The sequence below is a fragment of the Equus przewalskii genome, chromosome 8, assembly GCF_037783145.1.
Source record: "Equus przewalskii isolate Varuska chromosome 8, EquPr2, whole genome shotgun sequence".
NCBI lineage: Eukaryota > Metazoa > Chordata > Mammalia > Perissodactyla > Equidae > Equus > Equus przewalskii.
This window is the reverse complement of record NC_091838.1, coordinates 64,447,559-64,471,432: the sequence shown is the minus strand read 5'-3', so window position 1 is coordinate 64,471,432 and position 23,874 is coordinate 64,447,559. Positions and strand designations below refer to the sequence as shown.

General features: G+C 40.7%; 1 protein-coding gene across 2 annotated transcripts in view; it reads right to left on the bottom strand.

Moving 5' to 3' along the window:
- DEPTOR (DEP domain containing MTOR interacting protein) overlaps window positions 1–23,874 on the bottom strand; it is a 144,435-nt gene that overhangs the window by 60,071 nt on the left and 60,490 nt on the right. For both annotated transcript variants that reach the window (XM_008514739.2, XM_008514740.2), the window contains exon 4: window positions 13,990–14,168. In XM_008514739.2, coding sequence (XP_008512961.2) covers window positions 13,990–14,168 — 179 coding nt within the window. The remainder of the gene's footprint in view (window positions 1–13,989; window positions 14,169–23,874) is intronic.

The following is a 23,874-nucleotide window of genomic DNA, read 5'->3' as shown; positions in this document are numbered from 1 at the left end:
TCATTTAGTATGTTGCATATTTTAAAAATTATCAGGACTGAAAAAACATTAATGTACGCTTTTTAATCATGTGTTTGGTGGAAAACATGAACTGAGAATTAACTACAACATGAGATTAAAGCTATTTTTTAAAGAAAATCTGAGCTGTACTTAAGGCCATAACTACCCATCTCAAACCATCCTAAAGGGATGCAGGAGTTGAAAGAGCCCTGTTTCCGAAAGAAGCAAAAGTCCTTGATTCAAGAACATTAAGCAAGTGTGTTTAAGTGCCTACGCCACATAAGGGCAGTGCTAGGTGCTTGGGATACAAAACTCCTCAAAAGGCAATATCAACAGTGAGTCAGAGGACTAAAGTAATTACTTCCTGAGCACTGACAACATTCAGAAGAGGATATGAAAGCAGGAAATTGATTTTAAGGTATAAAGTCCTATTAACTGATAAATTACTAAAACACAACACTTCACATTCACAAAGTTAGAACCCAATTACACTTATTTAATTGACTGAAGGGAGGAGAGGCGATGGGAAAGAGAAGATGAAAAAGGATTCAAAGTAACTTTACTAAAGATAGCAGGAAAGAAGAAAATCAAAACATGATATCGTGATTATATAGGTTTCTGCTGCTTCTGTGTCTTACTGCCAGTAATGTCAAGGTAATAAACAGACTGAAGGTCAAAATATGTTTTATTCTTTTCTACGCATCATTAAATAATAGCTGGGTTAATTCCAAAGACTAGAACTTTTACTGTTACTGATAAAATTCAGAACAAAGAGTATTTTGTCAGAGATGAGATTGTTTTCCAGAGACTAGATTATACTGTAAGTAGAGAGAGGTCTAATAACAAATCTATTTTGTCTGGCAAATGTGATAACTCAGATACATAATTCAACGAAAGAAATCTGTAACGTATTCTAGATCTTCTGGAACTACTGGCATAAATCCAAAGGCCTAATTAAAGCAGTGTTGATTTATTTAACAAGTATATATTCAGCAGAGACTATGTAGAAGATAGTGTTTAAGACCAGCAATGGATGAGGTCATCAAACATGTTAAGCTCTACCCACCAAGGCATCTGATGATGAGGATGTTGATGACACAAACAATGACAATCAGCTAACATTTATGGAGTACTACTCCATGCCAGGCCCTGTGCCAAGCACACTGCATGATTACATCATTCAGTTCTCATAGCAGCACTATGAAAGAGCTATTGTAATTACTCCCACTTTACAGATGAGAAAACTGGGGATTATAAAGGTAAACTTGTCTAGGGTCCTATAGTCATTGACTGGAAGATCTAAGACAGAAACACTGACAGATTAACTCTGGAACCCCATTTCTTAATCTTCTTGGTAGGCTGTCTCCCATCCAAAGATGTAATAATGCCAAATAAGGAGGCAGATGAGCTTACAAACACAAGAAAACGGAGTCTGCTTTTCCTTCATTTATTCCTATCTCCAGGTTACAAAGGCAATTTGGCTAGGCATGTTTTCTACAAAACTCTTCACCAGGACAGAATGTTTATTACTTTGAAATTGCTTATTACAAGGACATAGCAATAACACAGAAAACACCGCTCTGGCTTCAGATGGCCTTGGGTTGAATATCAGCTTTGCTCTTTACTAAGTTACTTAACTGCCCTGAATTTCAATTTTATTCATCTGTAAAATGAGTTGAAGAAACAAGGAAACAACACGGGTAAAAGGCCCATTAGAGCTTCTGTTCCATAGAGGCACTCAATTAACATTAGCTGTATGTGGACTTCCAATTGAGGACCCAGGGTGACAGAGCCCAAAGGATACTTTTCCAAGGTATGAGCCTTTACAGACTTTACCTATGTGGGGGAAGGCTCTGGAAACAACTCGAGGTGGTCTGGGGCAGAAAAGAAGCCTTCTACCTAAACCAGATAAATTCAGCAGGGCCAACAACACAAAGAAGGACATCCAATGTGATGCTGGAGACACTGGAATAAAACCCAACCCAGGAAACACTCAGCATGAAAGCTCACCAAAGGCTCATTTCTGGATGGCATTTTCTTACTAATCCCAGAAAGGTGACCACATGACCCTGGTGGTACTTACTGGTAATTTATCAGGTGTTCCTCATGAAACTGAAGAGACTAGGACCCTCAGAGGATGAAGGAGCAGATGTTCAGAAAAGGAAGATAGCAGTGAGATTTAGAGGTTTTTAAAAACTGTCTTCACATATTTTCTATCTTATTTATATTTGTAGTCATCTTCTCTAAAACAAAAAGGAAGATAGAAGATATAGGAAAAACCTCACCTACTTTTTTCCAGTATATTTTATATTTGGGAATAAGTTTAGATTTATAGAAGAGCAGCAAAGACAGTATAGATAGTTGCCATATACGCTTCACCCAGCACCCCCTCTTAATATAACCATGGTCCATTTGTGAAAATTAAGACACGAACATTGACACACCCACCTATTTTAAATCTCGCTTGGAGCTACAAGGAACTCAGTGCACAGACACAGGAAGAAACCTGTTCCTTAGAAGTTCATGTTTCATAGGGAAGGCCACTTAGTTACTTAATGAAAAAGATATTTGTCCTTGTGGCTGACAAGGCTAGCTGCTTGTCCATAACCCATTCTCTCTTTCTTCCTCCTTTATAATGTGTTCAGGGCGGCAGTGTACCTGGCTAAAAGTATTTGATTCACCAATTGCCTTCCAGCAACTGGGACCACGTGACACAGTTCTGGCCCATGCAATGTAGGTACAACATCCTGGGATAGGCAATCCTTTCCAAATAAAGAGCAAAGTCTTGCTAGGTGATGCCCCTCTGCCCTTTACAGCTTTGTGATTCCATCTTCTTCCTGCCCAGAGTGCAGACACGAGGCCTGATGTACACTAAGGATGACAGAGCAGAGACATGGATGGAGCCCACATCCACATCATTATCAGCCCAGGACTCCCCCAGCTGGGGCATGAGGCAGAGGAACCTCTCTGTTCAAGCCATCATACATTTTCTGTTATTTGTAGCAAAAATAATCTCAACACTGTTCCAAACTCAGGTCTGGAAACGTGAAATCAAAGGCTTAAAAAACAAACGCTTTCTATTTATTTTGTAGCCCATACCTTGTAACAAACTATGCTTGACTCAGAAGCCAAGAATAATAAGATAGAAAGTCATGCAGAAAGAAGACGTGCCTCCCAGCAACTGAGCTCTAATTCCTCCTGCATGAGATCTGGTTAGGGACAGTCAGTCCCTGGGCCTCAATTTGTGCATACGCAGAAAAGAAATTACAATAACTTCTTCTTTTATCCAAATTAATAAACATATATAGACCCACAGCTCTCTGGCAGACAGGGTCACAATAATGCCAATACGACATTAATACTACTGTTCTACTGCCAGCAAAAATCTAAAGGATCTCATGAAGAAGACTCGGAATTTAAGAAAGTGCTCCTGAATGTGGGGTTATATCCTGGATAAGCCCTTTCTGAGCAAAACGAGAACTGTCAAGACCAGATCCAGTCTAAATGATGGCAGTGAACTATTTCTGACTTGTGGAAATATTTAAAAATCAAAGGAAATATTAAAGAATCAGAGGAGAAAGAAAACATGACTGTGAAATCCCTGTGCTGGGGGAGGGAGAGGAATTCTTGTCATCATTCCAGAAACTTGTGTAGCTGGCGTCTAGCTTTATTTGGGTGTCCAAAATGGCACAGCAAAATATAGATAACGAGGTGCTTCCTCGACACAATATTTCAGGAATCTCAGCTATAGGGGAACAAAGATCTCTGAGATAAGGGACTGACAAATAGAATACACACTTTACCAGGATACCACCCAGCCCTCCACTGGTTTCAGAAAGGTCTAGAGCTGTGCTCTCCAGAATGGCAGCCACTAGCCACATGTGGCTGCCAAACACTTGAGATGTGGCAAGTCCAAATTGAGGTGAGTTGTAAGTGTAAAACCACACTGGTTTTTGAAGATTGAGTATGAAAAAAGAATGCAAAACCACTGATTGGTATTTTTCATATGGACGACATTTTGAAATGACAATATTTTGGAAACAGTGAGTTAAAATATATTATTAAGATTAATTTCACCTATATCTTTCTACTTTTTTTGCTGTGGCTATTAGAATTTAAAATTACATATATAGATTGCATTTGTGGCTTATATCATATTTCTATTGGAAATAGAATTGGTCTTGGGGCCGGCGGGTGGCACAGCAGTTAAGTTCGCACATTCCACTTCTCAGCAGCCTGGGGTTCCCCAGTTTGGATCCCTGGTGCGGACACGGCACCGCTTGGCAAAGCCATGCTGTAGTAGGCATTCCATATACAAAGTAGAGTAAGATGGACGTGGATGTTAGCTCAGGGCCAGTCTTCCTCAGCAAAAAGAGGAGGATTGGCAGCAGTTAGCTCAGGGCTAATCTTCCTCAAAAAAGAAAAAAAAAAGAAATAGGATCAGTCTAGAGGTTGGTTTCATAGGAACAGATCAGCTAACCAACAAACAAGTTCATCCCTTTAGGTGTAGCATTTTGAGAGCTATTTGTCTTAGAAGATAACTCTTATTTTGAGCTTCCGACAGCCAAAGGATCAAGAGCTGTTGTTACAGCTGTCTTTTTTTTCTCACACGATCTCTCCCATCCTATTTCCTTCATTTTGATGAGGAAGCACATTAAGTTCCTCCTCAGTAGGAATCCCTGCTTGAGGGGATGTTCTCAGCAGCTGTCAAAGAGGACCTCAGAGAGACAGGAGTAAGCCAGTGTGGTAAAACCAACGCCCACGCTTCTCCACTGGTATGGTGGCTTCGGTGTTTCCAACCAGACTGAAACCTGGGTGACAGCCAAGGGAGTGGTTAAAATAAGACGGAAAGAATATAGACCCTGATATGCAGGTCTTCCTTGGATGGAAGCAGAGAAAAGAGTGGGTGGGTTCCTTGTTGGGTCAAACGTCATCACTGGGACAGAGAAGAAAGAAAGTAAAGGGCAGCTTTTTAGAAAAAAGCTAGATAAAATGTTAGAGCCTTTAAAATGTTATATCCATCTTAAAATAACATATAAATAATTTTACAAAAAGATTACGCTCCAAATTAGATTAAAATTGGTTACGCATGTTAATAAGCACATATTTTTCCAATTGTAATCAGGATTTTGTGTGTGTGTGTGTGTGTGTGTGTGTGTGTGTGTGTAATTCCTTCTTAAATTTTAACTTCATATCGTTCCTTAGTCACACTGGTCAGAGTTTATATATGGTCAGTTTTATACCTAGTAATAACTCCACGGTATTAATATTCTTTAGCTAGTTTATCCATTCCTGGCTGAGGAGGGGAGGGGAGGGGAGAGGTGGGAGGAGGAGGGGGAGAAGAAGAGAAAGAAGGAGCGGGAGCAGTTAAGTATGTGGAAAGTGTGCAGTCTCGTATTTAGTACTCAGCTTAGCCATATGTGGTAATTTAAGGACTCAGCTACGTTTCCGTGGTTATTTTTAGTGGGACATATAGGCTGGGATCTCAGGTTTCTTAGAAGAAGACAAAAGACAATCCAGATGTACTGTCTGAGATGGAATTGTCAGCTAAGAGAAACTGAGTTAAAGTGAACAGCTAAGAATCAAGTGCCAGAAGTGGCTAATGAGAGAATTTCTTGAGAAAGAACCATGAGAGCCAGCAGTGGACAAGGATGAAATGGCTATAAGAATCATCCTTATAACTTCCCAAGGAGAGCCTGGGTGCCAGACAGCAATCTCAGCCTCCCAGTTGGGAAGGGGCTGACACAAGGAGCTTATTCAAGATTGACAGAGGGTCAGACCCAGGAAAACGGTGTGTGATGGGAAAGAGAATGGAGAAGGTTCATTCCCTAAAGGAGAGGCTCTTAACTTTTTGTCCCACACCCCTAACCCTGCCTTGAGGGCTATGGTCAAGCTCATGTGCATCAGTAACCAGGACGAGACACCACAGTGCTTCTTGACCAGGAGGAGAGGGGAGGGCATACCAGAATCAGCAGTCTGAACTGTCCATTCCACCCAGGAGATCCTCGTATGTTCCTCTAATAAACCTGAGACCCCAGCCTGCATGTCCCACTAAAAATAACCAATGAAGCCCAGCTGAGTCCTTCAAATACCACATAAGGCCAAGCTGAGCACTTAATATGAGACTGCACACTTTCCACATACCTCATCTGCACAGAGATCACGTGCTTGTGTTTTAAGCCTTGCTAGTGCTGTTGCAAAAATGTCACATTTGGGAAAACTGACGACTATGTTCTGCAGGGGACACTGGGGCACAAGCTGTCAGGAGCAAGACAGGAGTTGGTAGGATCACAGGCTTCAGAGCTGAACAGGTGTCTGTATCTAGAGGCTCAGTTGCTGTACACATGACAAAAGTTATACTGGTGTCAATTAAGGAGAGAAGTATTTACAGTTATGACATTGTTCACAAAAGACCTCTGTTCTTTGTGCATAACACTCTTCTTTTGGGAGATTAGATAAGATAAGGTATCTCTCATTCCCGTCATACTCTCTCAAAGCTAAGCCTTGGTGTAACTACAGACCTGTTTTCCTTTAACCAAAATCAACACAATATTGTGTGCCAATGTGTTAGTCCTTGACTTTAGCAAGCAACCTTGTTCCCTTATGTTTACATTGCAATAGTATCCTGGCCGTGTCTAATTTTCTTTCTGCTTTGGATTTGGCCATAATAAAAAGCAAAACAGAGCTAAAGCATATCAGAGGACACAATGGGAAAAATCCCAAGAAATTCTAAATTGAGAAAGTAAAAAAATTGTATTAGATTATGGCTGCAGATACAGATTATGTTTGAAATATTCGTTATCGAAAGTAGACTGAGAAAATATTCTACCCCATCCTTATTTTTTTTCTATTCAGAAAATTTAACATTTAGGAGCTAAGAATGATTATACTAGTTGAAATCTTCAAAATTGTCATCTAAAACAATAGGGATAACGATAGCAAGTGCATTGATTTTGGGGGGAGGATTAAATGATCTAATAGTAGTAAAGAATAGCCTGTCTATTTTTGCCTGTCCAGTACTCAATTCCCCATGGTAACAGAACTTTCAAAAAACTTTTTTTTAGGGGCTGGCCTGGTGGCGCAGCAGTTAAGTGCACACGTTCCGCTTCGGTGGCCTGGGATTCACCCACCGGATCCTGGGTGTGGCTATAGCACTGCTTGGCGGGCCTCGCTGTGGTAGGCATCCCACATATAAAGTAGCGGAAGATGGGCACGGCTGTTAGCTCAGGGCCAGTCTTCCTCAGCAAAAAGAGGAGGATTGGCAGATGTTAGCTCAGGGTTAATCTTCCTCAAAAAACAAAAACAACTTTTTTTATTTGGTGGAACAATGCCCCTCCCCAAATTGATGAGTCTGTCAGTCAAAGGGTCCTGCCCATCCAGAGTCAAGAGGTGGGCATGTGACCCAGGCTCAGCCAATCAGAGTCGCTCTCTAGAGTTAAGCATCTGGAGAAAGTGACTGCATAGGCATAGAATAGCTAGAACTATGTTTCTGCTGTAGGTGGCTGGAAAGGATTGTTCTTTAGTTACTCGTTCTGGCACTTCAATCCCCAAGAGCTGCTCCAGTTCTTCTTCTCCAGGCAGCCTGGTTTCTCAATGTTTCCTTTAACTGTCAGCTGGCTCTGCCATATATTTGAAGCCCATGATGATTGGGGCTACTTATATTCAAAGAACTTTAGCTGGTATAAATATCAGCATTGTGCCCAGCAAATGGCAAGTCCTCAATAAGTTGTCATTACTGTCATTCATTCATTCAATACATTTTTTACTGAGTAGCTAACACATAAATGTCAAGCCACTGGGGATACAGAGATGGAGAAAACAAATTCTCTGTCCTCAAAGCACTTATATTCTAATTAAGGGTAAAGAAAAACTAAGATACTGGGTACCATCTGTAATGGAAAAATCTGCATTTTGTCACTTGCAAGAAGTTACCAAAAGCAAAAAGTAAGAGAACGTGAGTAGGAGAGTCTTAATGGAGAGGAAGGGAGGGTGGAAAAGCAAGGATAGGTTGCCATTAACAAAGACTTTCTCCTCGTCCTAACTTTAGTCAGGTTCCTCTAAGCCCTCTTTTCAACTAGGCCTTGACTTTGGCCCTATCCTGCCTTTGGCCTGCCCAGTCCAGTCATAGCAAAGAATCCTACAAAGTCAGTTTAGTGAGACTCCTCCACCCTTGATATCTGATCAGTCTTGATATATGATCAAGTTCCTCAACCTCCATCTTCGATGTCTACATCCTTGGGTGGCCTTTACCAAGAATCCTCTTAAATTGGCTTAGCAAGAACCCTGCTACCCTTGATGTCTCCTATAATAAATTTCCATCCACTGATCTCCTCACCCTGTTCCGTGGCTATAAATCCCCACTTGTCCTTGTTGTATTAGGAGTTGAGCCCCATCTCCCTCCCCTGCTACAACACTCCTATGGCAACAGTCTTGAACAAAGTCTTCCTACCTGTTTTAACAAGAGTCAGAATAATTTTTTCTGCAAAATCATATAGTCTTGGGCAAGTTGCAATTTTGCCCTTAGCCTCAATCATCAGTGCCTTTTTTCTTTCTTCCTTCCTCCCATCCTTTCTTCCTCTCTCTCTCTTTCTTTGGCTAGGCTATCCCAGGCTTGGGCTGAATTCTGTCAGTGATCTTAATTACTGGAAAGAAGGGTTAATTCCTGTCTGGATCTGGCATCTAGCTTCCGTTGCAACAGATCCCAAGTTCTCTCTTCGTGGCTATGAGAGCGAATGTCTCAGCGACTGTCTTCTACTGGAGAATGGGATGATCACAATTACCCTTGAGCAGCTGGGAGGATTAAAAAATAATATATGTAAAACTGCTTTGTGTATTGCAAAATGTTATATAAATACATTTTTTTAAACAAAAGAAAAAGAAAGAGGGATTGATGAAGTGTTGAAATCGTTGAAGTGCACTGACTAAATCTTTAAAAGAGGAAATTATACGCCTGGACACAGCAGCAGTAGCCTGATTACCCAGGGTCAGCTGCTGCAGCTGTGAGCAATTTACCCATGTGATTTTCTGGTTTCTATCTCCCTCCATTTAAGGATAAGATAGCTGGATAGCAGCTAAAGCAGTTGAAGAGGATATTTTATGTGAGTAACGAAATGTGTTCATCACATTTGCAAAGGTCACACAAAAATCTCAAGGCACTCGGTCATTGTTTGAGGAAAGGGAATCATGTATATTTTATAAGCTAACAATTTTTATAGTTCTAACATCTGCCAGACTGTGTGAGCTGATGCAATGAAAGTTGAGAATTTTTTTCCCAGTCTAGTAGAGCTGAGAATTAGCATCTAATCTTCTTTAGTGATTAGCAGCCAGATTGCCTTGATTTGAATCTTGAATCTACCATTTACTAGCTCTTGTCTTCAGCAAGTTACTTAACCTCATCTTAAAAATGAGAATAATTATGATACTTACTCACAGAGTTATTGAGAGGAATAAATGAGTAAATGAGTAGAGTGATTAAGAACAGAGTCTGGCGTACAATAGGGGCCCTATAAATTTTAACTGTTATTTAGAGTTAATCAGATCACGTACAATAGCTGGCATTGGAGGGCCATAAGTGGTAGACGCTGTGCTAAAAGCTTTTGCCAACCACTAACATTCAATTCTTACAGCAGCTCTGTGCAGGAAAGAGTTACCATAGCAGCCCTGATACAGAAGGGCCTGCTCGTGGGGCTGGACCATGGCTAGTATCTGGGAACTAGGCTTTTGGAAGGTTCCCTAGGTTACTAACTGATAAGGCAACTTTGCCCACCTGGGGCACTGAATTCTCCCATTCCAGCCTACCTAGAATGTTTGTACAAACACTATGATTTATACAGAACACATGTTTTCCCTCTGAGAGTCTGGAATGCTGGCAGTTGTGGCTGGCCAAGCAGGCAGAGTATACCTCCATGAGCAGCTCCCAATAAAAATCTTGTACTCTGAGTCTCAAGAAGGCTTCCCTGGGCAGAGACATTGGCCATGCGTCACTGTAATAAATCTTAGCCATGAGTCCAACTATATGTTGAGTCCTTCTAGTACGTGTGGGTGGTCATAGACTCTCCCCCCAAAAATCCTGAAGATATATAATGTGACTCTAATTTCATAAATTTAAAAACCTGAGGAATGGAAGCGTCAAGACGTAGACATGGTCACTCAGTAGGCGAAGGAGCTGGGACCTAAATCCTGTCTTGTCTCCCTCGAAAGACCAGGTTCATTCCACTGTGCCAGGCAGCCACACCCGATTACATACGTCCTGGGCCAAGGAAAACTTCTCTCTAAGGCACAATGCCTAGGAGCTACTGGCTAGCTATGCAACCTTGGGAAAATATCTCAAAGGCTTTGAACTTCAGACTTCCTCACTGTAAAACTCCCTTCCAGGAGGGGCCAAACAGAACTGGCTTCTTCCTCCAGCAGGGACATGGGGTAATGCATGGCCGATGTCTCTGCCCAGGGCAGCCTTCTTGAGACTCAGAGTAATAACAATAATACCAATGTCCTAGAATTGCTGTGAGGATTTAATGAGATTCACATATATACGTCACATATGTGAAGCACATACATGTTAAATACACAATATATTAAAATCTATAAAGTATTTAGCCCAGTGCCTGGTACACGGTAAACCTCAATAAATGAAAAGCTAGATAACTACGTACATATATGGCCAACAAAATCCATTTGTATAAATATGTACATATATACATACATGCATGTATACACACACACACATATATACAGATTAAGTTAATTAGTCATCCAACAAGTCCTGTCTTGATTATAGAGCATCATTCACCACTCATAAAGGAGGCTAGTTAGGATTTCATAAGTGGGTCTAATTTTTTATGCCTACTGGTTTCAATCTAGGGAACCACTTTTATCCAGAAACCTTCCGCTTAAAGCCTAAAGGCTGACTTTCTTTAATGTTTAACCTGTGAAATTAATTATTAGCTAGACAATTCAGAGCTTTGCTTAAGACACTAACTAGGATTTATCATTAGCTCTAACATGATCATATATAGTGGCTCTATTTTCATATCTCAGATTAGAACATGTGAGCTAGCGATGAATTACTGTGCTGGGAAACTGGAACTCCCTTGGGAACTCGACTTTCTATGTACAGAATATTCAATCCTCCTAAAACTATGGAAAGGAAACTTCAGTGGTTAAGATCTGCTGTCAACAATGCCTTATTTTATCCTTTACTCTGTGACTTTATGGAATTTATGTTTATAGTGTTACTAAATTATACTGTAATTGAAGTATAATTACTCACTGTTTGGAAATCATTTGGAAACAATGATTGCAACCTCTCTCTTCTCTCTGAAGTTGAGATGTACAGGATGAGCCAGTAGATCATAGTATAAGAGGCTGGTTTTCTCCTAGAACTTGGTATCACCTGACTTTTTCTGTCTGGAGCAGAGATGAGATGACAGAACCAAGTCTAACCCAAACACACCGTTTTTCACTGTGGAAAGCCTCAGTCACTCCAACCAAGTCCAAGTTCACATTTATTAGCAAATATCCACCCAAGTGGCCTCAAATGATTTAACCTATTGGTGCCTCAGTTTCCTTATCTATAAAACGGAGATAAGAATACCTGCCCTATAGTTAAGAAAACTACATTATACACGCAAAAATTTGTTAAGAGGGTAGAATTGATGTTATGTGTTCATAATTACCAGAATAAAATAAAATTTAACAACAAAAGAAGATCTGCCTCAAAGAGTTTAAGAGGTTTAAAATAAGTTAATATGTGCACAATGATTAGAACAGGGCTTGGTACATAGTGTAAAATAAATAAACAAATTTAAAAACTATACAGTACATCTTCTACTGTTCTCTGATTGCTTCTATATCCATCTTATATTCCTAACAAGACTATAAGCTGTTTAAGAACAGGGACCACATTGGTGCTATACTCTTCTATCTGCCTTCCCCACCTCAGTGAACTTAGCCCAGCAGTAGACATAGGAAGTGGTGAATAAACAGTTGTGAGTTTGATTGTGGCAGCATCGCATAGGAGAAAAACCCTGGAACATACTGAATGGTTTGAGTGACACTTTAACCAAGGCCTCTAGATCAGCGGCTTTCAAAATACTTGACCCCAAAACACAGTTACAAATAATTTTTATGTTGCAAATCAATACATATATGAATATGTGCAGATATTTATATAGTGTATATCTAACTGAAATCAAAGTTCTCCAAAACAATACTTACCCTTACTACATAAAACGTGCTCTGATATTTTCTATTCTAGTTAAATCCAGTGCAGTGTCTCTCAAAGTTTAATGTGCCTTCAAATCACTTGGGGCTCACGTTAAAATGTCGATTACATTCAGCAGGACTTGGGTAGGAGCAGAGATTCTTCATTTCTCTCACACGTCCCAGGTGACGCTGTGGGTCCATGGACCGCACTTTTGAGTAGTAAGAGTCTAGTCTAGTAAATTTAAATTCTTGCTTAATGCTGGGAATGGCTCTCTAAATTTATTTCACAACCCACTAAAGGGTTGCAACCTACAGGTTGTAAAACATTGCGCCAAATAATTTCAAAAGTTTCTTTTATCTCTATAATTCCGTTGTTATCTTCCTAACCTTGGGACAGAAATCCTAGCCCTGCATAGAAGTGGGGGTAGGGGAATTCACAGCAAGAATGACTCAAGCACCACCATTCATATTGACTCTTGGGCTGAAATGCCTATCTGGTTCCCAGACCTTTCCTCACTGTTCCAAGCCTACACCTTGCAGCTATATTAATAAACTGATTGAGCACTTTTTAAGGGGAGGACATTGAACCAGGCGCTTTATATCTCTCCCATTTACTCCTACAACCCACCCTACGAGGGTACCCCCATTTTACAAATGAGAGAAGGTAAGGAGCCAATAACTGATGGAGTTGGGATGCCAGAGCCTATGTTCCACTGATAGCCAGCCTCCAAGATGGCTCCAGGGATCCTTGCCTCCTGGTATTCACACCCTACTGTCGTCTTCTCCCTTGAAAAGAGCTGACCTGGTAACCTATAGAGTACTGAGGAAATGACAGTGTGTGACTTCCAAGGCTCAGTTAGAAGACATTGTGGCCACCGTTTTGCTCTCTCTTGGATCACTCTTTCTGGAAGAAACCAGGTTGCCACGTTTTAAGAATTCTCAAGGAGCCTTATGAAGAAGTCCCTACAGCAATGAACTAAAGCTTCCTGCCCATAGTCAGCACCAACTTGTTAGGCACACAAGTAAGCCACTGTGGAAGCAAATCCTCCAGCCTATCAAGCCTTCAGATCACTGTAGCCCTGGATGACATCTTGACTTCAACCTCACGAGAGACCCCAAGCTAGAACCACCCAGCTAAGTCTGTCCCAGATTCCTGACCCAGAGAAACTGTGTGAGAGAATAAGCATTCATTATTATTTCACACCATTAAGTTTTGGGGTAATTTCTTAAGCAGCAATAGATAACTAACAATAGTTCTTAACCAATAGATTATATTGCATCATGATGATTCAGCCCTAAAAGGAAAGTGAAACTTTTATGAAGCCCTTTTGGATTACCTCTTCACTGTGGCAGCTTGTATGATGCTTCAGCAAATTTTCATTCTCCCCTTGCAATCAACTTTCTGAGAGGCATCTACTTCCCATCCAGACTTGACCAGAGGACTTGCTGTAGCCAGTTAGAGATGGGAGTTGTGATGTTAATCATATCCAAACAGAAGTTTTTGGAGACACTACAAGAATCTGCCTGCCCTCTTTAACTTCTGCCCTCATCTGTAAAAACACTATATCCCAGAGAGTGGAAGTTCCTTTAGGCTGGGTCCAAGAATGAAAAAGCATAGAATATTTACCTCCACTTGACCTCCAGCTTGGAGACAAGTCAAGCTGAGCCCAGTCAGAGGCACAGCTGACTTATAGATCCATGAGTGAGAAATAAATGCTTGCTGTTGTAAACCACAAGATTTTAGGGTTGTGTGTTACCACAAGCAAAGCTGACCCATACACTCACCATGCTGTATGATGCCATGCTCCATAAGCCGGTGGCAAAGCTGCTCTGCCTCTTTCCTTGTGGTGGCCTCACCTTCCTGAACCAGCCAATCCAAGAATTCAGATGCCATGAAGGTGCGCTCATACTTGACCCCTTCCTCTTCCCTAGGCTGCAGGAGCGTGTTTTCAGGGCTCATCAGCCTGGGAGGAAGAAAGGGAAGAAAAATAGACTTACACAAAAGGAAAATAGCTTATTTGAAATTTGACATCATAGGCTTCTGGGAAGTGTCACAGCAAAGCTGTCAGGCAGACAGATGTGGCTGTCATGTCCTGCCACAACGTAGTTTCTAAGAGAAGGATCCGCTTCCGAAGTGAACAAAATGTATTTTCCTGGTAATTAGAAAAAAACAGAAAATTCAATCTAAAACGCTAGGATTAGCAGACTGCATGCAGTTTAAGCATCTTGGAAAGGAGTTACAAGTTACTGACCAAGTCCACCTTATCTTTCTAAAAAGGCTAGTATTTCCTTCCTCAAGGCATTATTCCATTTCCCAAATTATTGTGCTAAGACTACCGCTATGGACTGAAGGTTTGTGTCCTCCCGAAATTCCTATATTGAAATGCTAATGTCCAATGTGATACAGTATTTGGAGATGAGGCCTTTGGGAGGCAATTATTTCATGAGGGTGGAGCCCCTGTGATGAGATTACTGCCCTTAGAAGAAGAGACACAAGAGAGCTTGCTTCCTCTTTCTCTCTCGTGAGGATACAATGAGAATACTGCAAACCAAGGAGAGCTCTCATCAGACACCAGATCTGCTGGTGCCTTGGTCTTGGACTTCCCAGCCTCCAGACTATGAGAAATAACTGTTTATTGTTTAAGCTATCCAGTCTCTGGCATTTTTGTTAAAGCAGCCTGAACGGACTAAGACAAATACTTTGTAATTGGAGGTCACTCATTCACAATCCCCTGTTTGTATAACAGCCTGTTTCTCAGACCTACCTTCCCAAGCATTCTTCAACTCCTCAGGTTTCTGTCCTCACCGCATCTCTGAAATAGCTCCCACTGGGAGCATAATAGTTCCCATGCATCTATATATGATTGGCATTTGGTAAGTCCTCATTTTGGTTGACATTGATAGCATTAGATGCTACTGACCACTCCCTTCAACTAGAGGGACATCACACTGTACTGGTTTCCTTCTTGTCCCTAACTCTTTCTCACTTACCTTTGTGTTGGCTCTTCCTCACCTCCCTGGACTTTAAATGCTGGAATCCCTTGAGATTCAGTTCCCCAAATTCTTCTTTTCTCAATCTATAGTCTCTCAGGCAAGTTCTTTCATCCCCATGCCTTCAATTACCATCCATGCCCCAAGGATTCCCAAATTTATATCCCTAGACCAGGCCTATAGTTCCAACTCCAGACCTTTGTATTCACATGGACATCTCAAAGACACCTCAAAATCAACAAGCCCAAATTTGAACTCATGTTCTTCCCCACAAACCTGGTCCTGTACCCATGAGTGCTTTCACCATCCAGCCAGAAAACAAGGCATCATCCTTGACGCCTCCATCTTCCTCATCCCCCTGCTCAGTCAATCAGTATGAACCATGAATGCTATCTCCCAAATCACTCTCATATGTGTCTAGGTCTTCTCATCCCTGACACCGCCACTACCTTAGTCCGAAATACCAACACCTTTAACCTAGATAATTACGGTGGTTTCTTAATTGGACTGTACTATGTACCCATTCAACCCAACCTCAGGTACCTAAGTCCAGACACAGCAATTAAAATGATCTTTTTGAAATTCAAACCTGATAATGTCCTCCTCTTGTTGAAAAATACACTTCAATTGCTTTTCATTGCTCCTAGGCTAAGGACAAATATCCTTTATATGGCCTACAATGCATGCATGATACTGCCCCCTGCCTCCTTAGGACCATTATCACCTCGGACCTCTGTATACTCCACAGATGCTGGTCTTCTTTCAGTTTCTCAAACATATCATGCTCCATCTACCACAGGGCCTTTGAATATGTCATGCCCACAGCTGGAATGCTCTCCACCACTTTTTCCTGCTACTCCTCCACTCCTCAAGCCCACTTAACTCCTTATCCTTCGTATATCAGTTAGTGTCACGTCTCTATTAGGCCACCTCATTACTCCCTGTAGAGTTTTTGTGATTATCAGATTAAATACTACCTCCCCTACTCAATAATTATAAGCTCCATCAGGGTAGAGTCCATGTTCGTCCATAAAACTTTGTTCAATGAAAAATGGAACCTCATAAAGATGCCACAATCATTGTATCATCTTCCTCTTTAAAACTATTCCTGATAAGTTCCTGTCTTCTACGTGGAAGTTCGTCTCTGTCTTTTAAAAACCTTAATTTCTTCTCAAACTAACAAGAGCATGCAACACAAATTTGTATCATTTCATTCTAGAACAGGAAGAAATCTTAGAAATCATTGTAATCCAACTCCTTTTCATCCACGTGAGAAAAATGTAATTCTCATCAAAATGAGAAAAGGTGAATGACGGCATTCAGTGTTGTGGGGAGGAAATTTACTCAAGGTCATGTAAACAAGCACTTTAGACATATTTATAAATCATTTCATTGAGGGGGTAACTGAACCTGTGTGCCCAAATGTCCATTCACTTGATGTTCATTTTCAACGCTTTCAGACTTAGAGCCCAATCCTGCGGTGGAAATGACATTGGACTAGGAATTGGAAGACTTCAGTTTATTTGGATGGGTCACAGTAATTGTGAGGAGTAAAGCAGGCCACTTTTTTTTTAGCCTCCTTTTTCAAGAGTATAATGATATCTTCACCCAGCTGTTGTGAGAATCATATGTGTGTGGAAGTGAAACAACCTTATAATACAAAAGACAATATATATATACAAAATGTTACACCAAAATAATCATTGTGCCTACATCAGGGCATGATGAATTTGTGCCTAATAGCTAGGAACTGATGAAAATGAGACTCCCTCAAGTTCCCTCCACTCTTCCCGTGGAATCTTTAGAGTTCTACTATTTGGAAGCCAAACAAGGGGCAGAGGATTGGGAAGTAGCAGATCTGGGACCCCACAGCTCTGCCACAAACTAATCACAAATCTCACTGCCTTAGTGTCTCTCAAACCCATAAGAAATGAGGAAGACAATGCCTATTCTACTTCTTCCACTAGATTGCTGGTATCATTAAAAACCTCTGGGGAGGGGACGGCCCGATGGCCGAGTAGTTAAGTTTGTGGGCTCCCCTTTGGTGGCCCAGGGTTTCACCGGTTCAGATCCTGGGTGCAGACATGGGCCGGCTCATCAGGCCATGCTGAGGTGGCATCCCACACAGCACAGCCAGAAGGACCTACAACTGGAATATACAACTACTTAGCAGGGGGCTTTAGGGGGAAGAAGAAAAACAAGAAGATTGGCGACAGATGTTAGCTCAGGTGCCAATCTTTAAAAGAAAAAAAATCTTTGGGGAAAAAAGTTCTAAGCATATATATTATAAATGTATGCTCTTATATTAAGAGTATTTATATTAAACTGGTAAGAATAGATGCTGCAGGTGATCTTAGCCAAAAGCCCGGGAAGTGATTAAGGGTACTCATAAAAGCTATTAGCGTATAACAGAACTCATTAAAAAGCTTCTTATTTGGCATGTAACAGAACTCATTTAAAAATCTTCTTATTTAGACCTTTCCCCAAGTCAATCCTCTTTTGCACTTTAATCCATCCCTAGAAATAGCTGCTTTCTAGGCTGATTTCCAGGGTTAGTAACAGCTGGTTGGTATGATAAGAATTATATTTAATATAATAATATCCAGGCCCTTCTTAGAAGGTGGAAAGGACAACTGCCACATATATATCAACACAAGTGGCAGAATCACAAGGACATTCTATAGGCGATTAAGTGCAAAAATGGCCATGACAGCCCCTCTCATGCTTCTCTTCGATGTGACTTCACTGGTTCTCTCACCAAGAGGTTGAATCTATATCCCCTTTCCTTGAACCTGGGCTGCCTTTGTGACTTGCATTGACCAACTAAATGCAGCAGAACTGACATTACATGACTTCCAAGGCGAAGCTTTAAGAGAGCTTGCAACTTCCGCCTTCACCCCCTTGGAATGCCATACTGAGACCACCACGCAAGGAAGCAAGTCTAGCCTATGGGAAGTGCAGGAGCCGCATGGAGGAGAACTGAGATGCTCAGATGACAGCCAGCACCAACTCTCAGACAAGTGAATGGGGCCATCCTGGACCTTCCAGCTCAGCTGACCCTCCAGCAGGCGTATGAATGAGCCCAGGTGAAACCAGGAGAGGAAATGCCTTGCAACCCACACAATCAGGAGAAATAATTATCATTGTTGTTTTGAACTACTAAGGTAGGGGGTGATTTGTTTTGTAGGAATAGATAACTGGAATATATTCATACCAACGGGCAATGGCATAAAGATGTGAAACCCCACAGACAGAGACAGACCAGGAAAGGACTGAAAGAATAATGAACGAATACTGGAAGGTCCCAGAAATAAACTGCATGGAATAAAGCTATGTGGAGCTAGACCTGGGAGACTACATCCGTGATGGGAATCTAGAAAAGAGAACTGAAGGGCCCATGAGCATGCCTAAATAAGGAATACCACCATTTCTTCATTTCTTTTGACCCTTAAATAAGGGATTTTGAAGTCAAACTAGGGGAAAACTATCCTCCTCAGTTTTCTGGTTTTAGATGTTATTTCCCTAAGAAGTCTTCTCTGCTCCCCAAAATCTGGACCATGTACCACTTCTAGGGCTCCCATAGTTCCCTGTGAGGCCCTTCTCAGAGCCCTAGGGACATCACCTACTCACTTAACTATAAGCTTTCTGAGACCAGGGTCCCTGCCTATGTGGTTCACAGCTGTTTCCTAGCATAAGTCGTCAAAAAGTATTTGCTGAACAAATAAATGGAACTTATTTCTATGCATTCCCCTGCTAACACATAACTATCCAAGAATATATAAAAATGATCCCCTCAGGATGATGCTGTGTGCAGATAAGTGAATCAAGAGTTTCTGTCCTATTGATATTCTCCATTTAGGATACAGACGCATGGACCGGCCCGGTGGCACAGCGGTTAAATTCGCACGTTCTGCCTCGGCGGCCCAGGGTTCACTAGTTCGGATCCCAGGTGCGGATGTGGCACCATTTGGCAAGCCATGCTGTGGCAGGCATCCCACATATAAAGTAGAGGAAGATGGGCACGGATGTTAGCTCTGGGCCAGTCTTCCTCAGCAAAAAGAGGAGGATTGGCAGCAGATGTTAGGTCAGGGCTAATCTTCCTCAAAAAAAAAAAAAAATCAGCAAATGCTGAGACTGTTAAAAAAAAAAAAGATACAGACGCAGACGCCTGGCCTTTCTCTGTCTAACCACTCTGTTCCTTCGAGCTCAGCGATTTTCCCTCTTAGGGTGTGGGGAGGACAAGTGGATGGGGGTTTATTTGTGTCATTTCTTGTAACCAGAAACATGACCTGTCAGCCCTCTAAAGCTCCTGCTAAGTAACTGGTGGCCTCTGGACAAGCAGCTGGTTAACTGATGCCACGAACGTGAGCTTAAGAGACCAGTTGGCAGCCCTGCTTAGATGGGTTCAACTTGCCATTTGAAACGTGTGCCACCACCCTTAGCTCTCCCTTATTCCATTTCTCCTTAAAATCAAGTAATATCCCTATCCAAGTTCCTCCGTTTACAACAAAGTCTGTCAAGGAATGTGATTTTAGTATTAACATGTCGCAACGTTAAAGCAAGAAATTGACTTACTACTTGTTCCAATTGTCTTTTGCCATGTAACAAGCTACCCCAAATCTGGTGGCTTAAAACAACCATCATTTAATTATATCTTAGTATTCTGTGGGTTGCCTGGGGCTCCACTGGGCAGTTCCTCTATCACTCTTGCTTAGGGTCATTCATGCAATTGCAGGCAGACGGTGGCTAGGGCTGGCTTTCTGGCACTGCAGTGCTCCTCAGTCAACATAGCCTCTCTCTCCAGTGAGGCAGCCTGGACACTGAGATGCAGAGCTCAAGAGGGAGAAAGCAGATGCTGCCAGAACTTTTTTACAGTTTTACTGAGATATAATCCTCTTACCAGACAACTCATTTAACATGTACAATTCAATGCTTTTAAGTATATACAGAGAGTTGGTGCAACCACTACTACAATCCATATTAAAAAACTTTCATTACCCCAAAGGAAGCCCTATACCCACTAACCTTCACTCCCCACTTTCCTATTGCCCCAGCCCTAGGTAAACACTAATCTACATTGTGTATCTATGAATCTGTCTATTATGGACAATTCATATACATAGAATCATACAATATGTGGTCTTTTGTGACTGGTTTCTTTCATTTAGTTTGTTTTCAAGATTCATCATGTTGTAGCATGTGTTTCATTCCTTTTTATTGCCAAATAATATTCCATTGTATGGATATTCCAAATTGTGTTTATCCATTCATCAGCTGATTACATCAGGGTTGTTGCCATTTTTGGTTATTATGAATATCGCTGCTTTGAACATTCATATACAAGTTTTTGTGTGGACATCTGTTTTCATGTCTCTTGGATATACACCTAGGAGTAGAATCCTGCGTCATATGGTAACTCTGTTTAACCTTTTGAGAAACTGCTAGACTGTTTTCCAAAGTGCTATACCATTTTACATTCCCACCAGTAGAGTATGAAAGCTCCAATTTCTCCACATCCTCACCAGCATTTGTCATCATCTGTTCTTTTTTTTATTAGGACATCCTAGTGGGTGTGAAGTGGTATTTCAATGTGGTTTTGATTTGCATTTCCCTGATGATTAACAATATTGAGCATGCGTGCATATATACGCTTATTCCATTTGTATATCTTCTTTGGAGAAATGTCTATTCAGATCCTTTACTCATTTTTAAATTAGGTTACTTGTCTTTTTATTATTGAACTTTGTTCTTTATACATTCTGGATGCAAGTTCTTTGTCAGACATGTGATTTGCAGATATTTTCCCACATTCTGTTGGTTGTTTTTTCACTTTCTTGAAGGCTTTTAAATTGCACATAGTCCAATTTATCCATTTTTCTCTTTTGTTGCTTGTGCTTTTGGTGTTACATCTCAGAAACCATTGTCTAACCTAAAGCCCATGAAGATTTACTCCTATGTTTTCTTCTAAGAGTTTTAAAGTTTTACTTCTTATAGTTAGTTCTATGATCCATTTTGAGTTAATTTTTCTATAAGGCATGAAGTAAGGGTCCACCTTTATTCTTTTGCCTGCAGCTATCCAGTTGTCTCATTTGTTGAAAAGACTATTCATTCGCTATTGAATTATCTTGGCACTCATGTCAAAAACCAATCAACCATGCCAGGCCTTCTTAATGCCTAAGCTCAGAGGTCACAGAATGTCAACTGCCCTGAATTATAATTGTTAAAGCCATCAGACACAGGCCAGACTCCAGGGGAGGGGACGTATGTGCCACCTCTTCATGGAAAGAGCAACATGCACGTCATACGAAGAGATGGAAAACATTTGAAGCCATCCTTGGAGACTAGGTACCATCCTGCTTTATTTTAATTAGTCAGCTGAAAGGCAATTTCAATATTTATAGCTCATTCACAGTTTTTAGTTGTCTCTTCCTCATTTATTTAATATTGTTTACTTTACTTAAAGTACAGGTTAGTTTTAAAAGTATGAGATTAAAGACAAATCTGGTTTCAAATCCCAACTCTGCACACGTTAGCTACATGACTCTGCTTCCCCAAGCATACACTGAAGATAATAACAGTGCCATCTTGGGGAGTTCTGCAGCTCAAGTGTGATAACGCACGAAAGGCGTCAATCACACTGCCGGGTACTCCTTCAGCACTGACTACATTTTACCCATAATGATGGTGATAACAATGATGATGATAAACGTTTTCTAGATGGAGCCATTATTCAGAAAATCAAAGCCCTTCCTTTGTGGCAAAATGAATTAAGATTCTGAGTGTATTTCTAGACAAAAAATTAAAATTCCATTTAATTAGTAATCAGAAATGTGTACGAGGCTCTGAAAGTCTATATTTTAGAGAACAAGTTCTTTCTTAATCAAAATTGTCCTGTGCTGGCCTGTAATCATGACAAAAGGCCACACGCCTTATAAGCTGTTGGGCATTAACAATACTCGCCTCCTGCAAGTACTCACCAGATTTTGACGGTGCATGTGAGCTGATTTCAACCTTTCCTGGATATATGTCTGAGTCAGATTTCCCAGACTCCCTTTAACCCAGAGGGAAGGCAGCGTTACAATAGAAGGAACTGCTACATTTACGGGCCAGTACAGGAATAGAAATCAGCTGATAGCGATCTCCTTGTGTATTTAAAAAAAAAAACTCAAGAGATGAGAAGGTCTATATAATGTGGGAATATATATGGATGGCATACAAGGGCTTGAGCTAGGAAGGGACTCAAAATGACCCATGGGCTATTAGGCCGAAAAGACACTTCAGCATTGAGAGAGAGCTTTAAAAAAAAGTCATGTGCTAACATAATAATAAATTATTTTGAAAAGCAAAACATAAAACTCTGTATACATGATAACCATTGAAATTAAAAATTCATTCACCAAAATATTAAAGGAGTTACTTACCCCTGGGGTTAGTTTATGAATGATTTTTCTTTTCTTCTGAATGGAATTCTCTGTTACTCAAATTATTCCCCAGAGAGAGTGTACTACGTTTGTAATTGGGGAAAGATGTTATCAATAAAGAAGTTAAATTAAAGTTAAGTTTATGTTTAACTAGATGACTTGTCCCTGAAAATATGCTTATATTAATACCCAACATAAGGGGTGGGGAGAGGGCGAGGTGGATGAGGGGTGGGCACATATGTACACTGATGGATAAAAACTAGATTGTTGGTGGCGAGCACAATGCAGTCCTTACAGGGGCTGAAGTACAATGATGTACGCCTGAAATTTACACAATGTTACAAACCAATGTGACCTCAATAAAATAATTTTTAAAAATTAAAAAAAACCCAATATGATAAAAGAGCTTCCAATATACAAATTATATATTTAGATGTATGCTTCCAACATACAGTTTGAATGTATAACATTGACTTGTGTGATTAGCAAGCAAGTATTAGGGAAAAATGCTTACATGAGCATGGTATTTTTAAGTACTATGTTATTAGCTACAAAACAGAGGTTATACAGATAAATTGACATAATTTTCATAATAATTAAGTTTGGAACTAGTAAACAGAAAGCTGTTCAGTTAATATTTATGAGTAAAAATGTTACATACTGGAAAAAGTGAGGGGAAAGGAGGAAAACAGTATTTAACGCTCTTTGCTAACAAATATCTTCTACCTTCCTTCACTCATCTCCATTTTATACACTCAATAGAGCGTACTCATTTTCATCTTTATTCCTTACTCAGGCTGTTTCTTCCCATTTTCCCTTGAGAAATCCAAACCATTCTTCAAAGAAAGGAGTTCATTGTACAGTGATACAGGTTGTTCACTGCACAAGGGAACCTGGCTTCGGGGACAAACAATAGCTAAAATCCAGCCCTGACTTCTCATGAGCAGTCCTGTGTGAGAGGAGGGACTGCACCTGCCTGAAGGAAAGGGCAAAAAGATGCCTGGGTCTCATTTGCACAAAGGTGCTAAATGAAAAAGTGGGACTCTGTTTTAAACGTCTAGATTATGTACTAACCCTTGTTTGAAAGTATCCCAATTTAAGTGTAATCCATACAGATCTTCCCCTTTTCTGACCTTAAAGTCAGTACCATGGTTTATATAGCCTCTCTATTTTATTTTATTTTTTTTGAGGAAGATTAGCCCTGAGCTAAGATCTGCTGCCAATCCTCCTTTTTTTGCTGAGGAAAAATGGCCCTGAG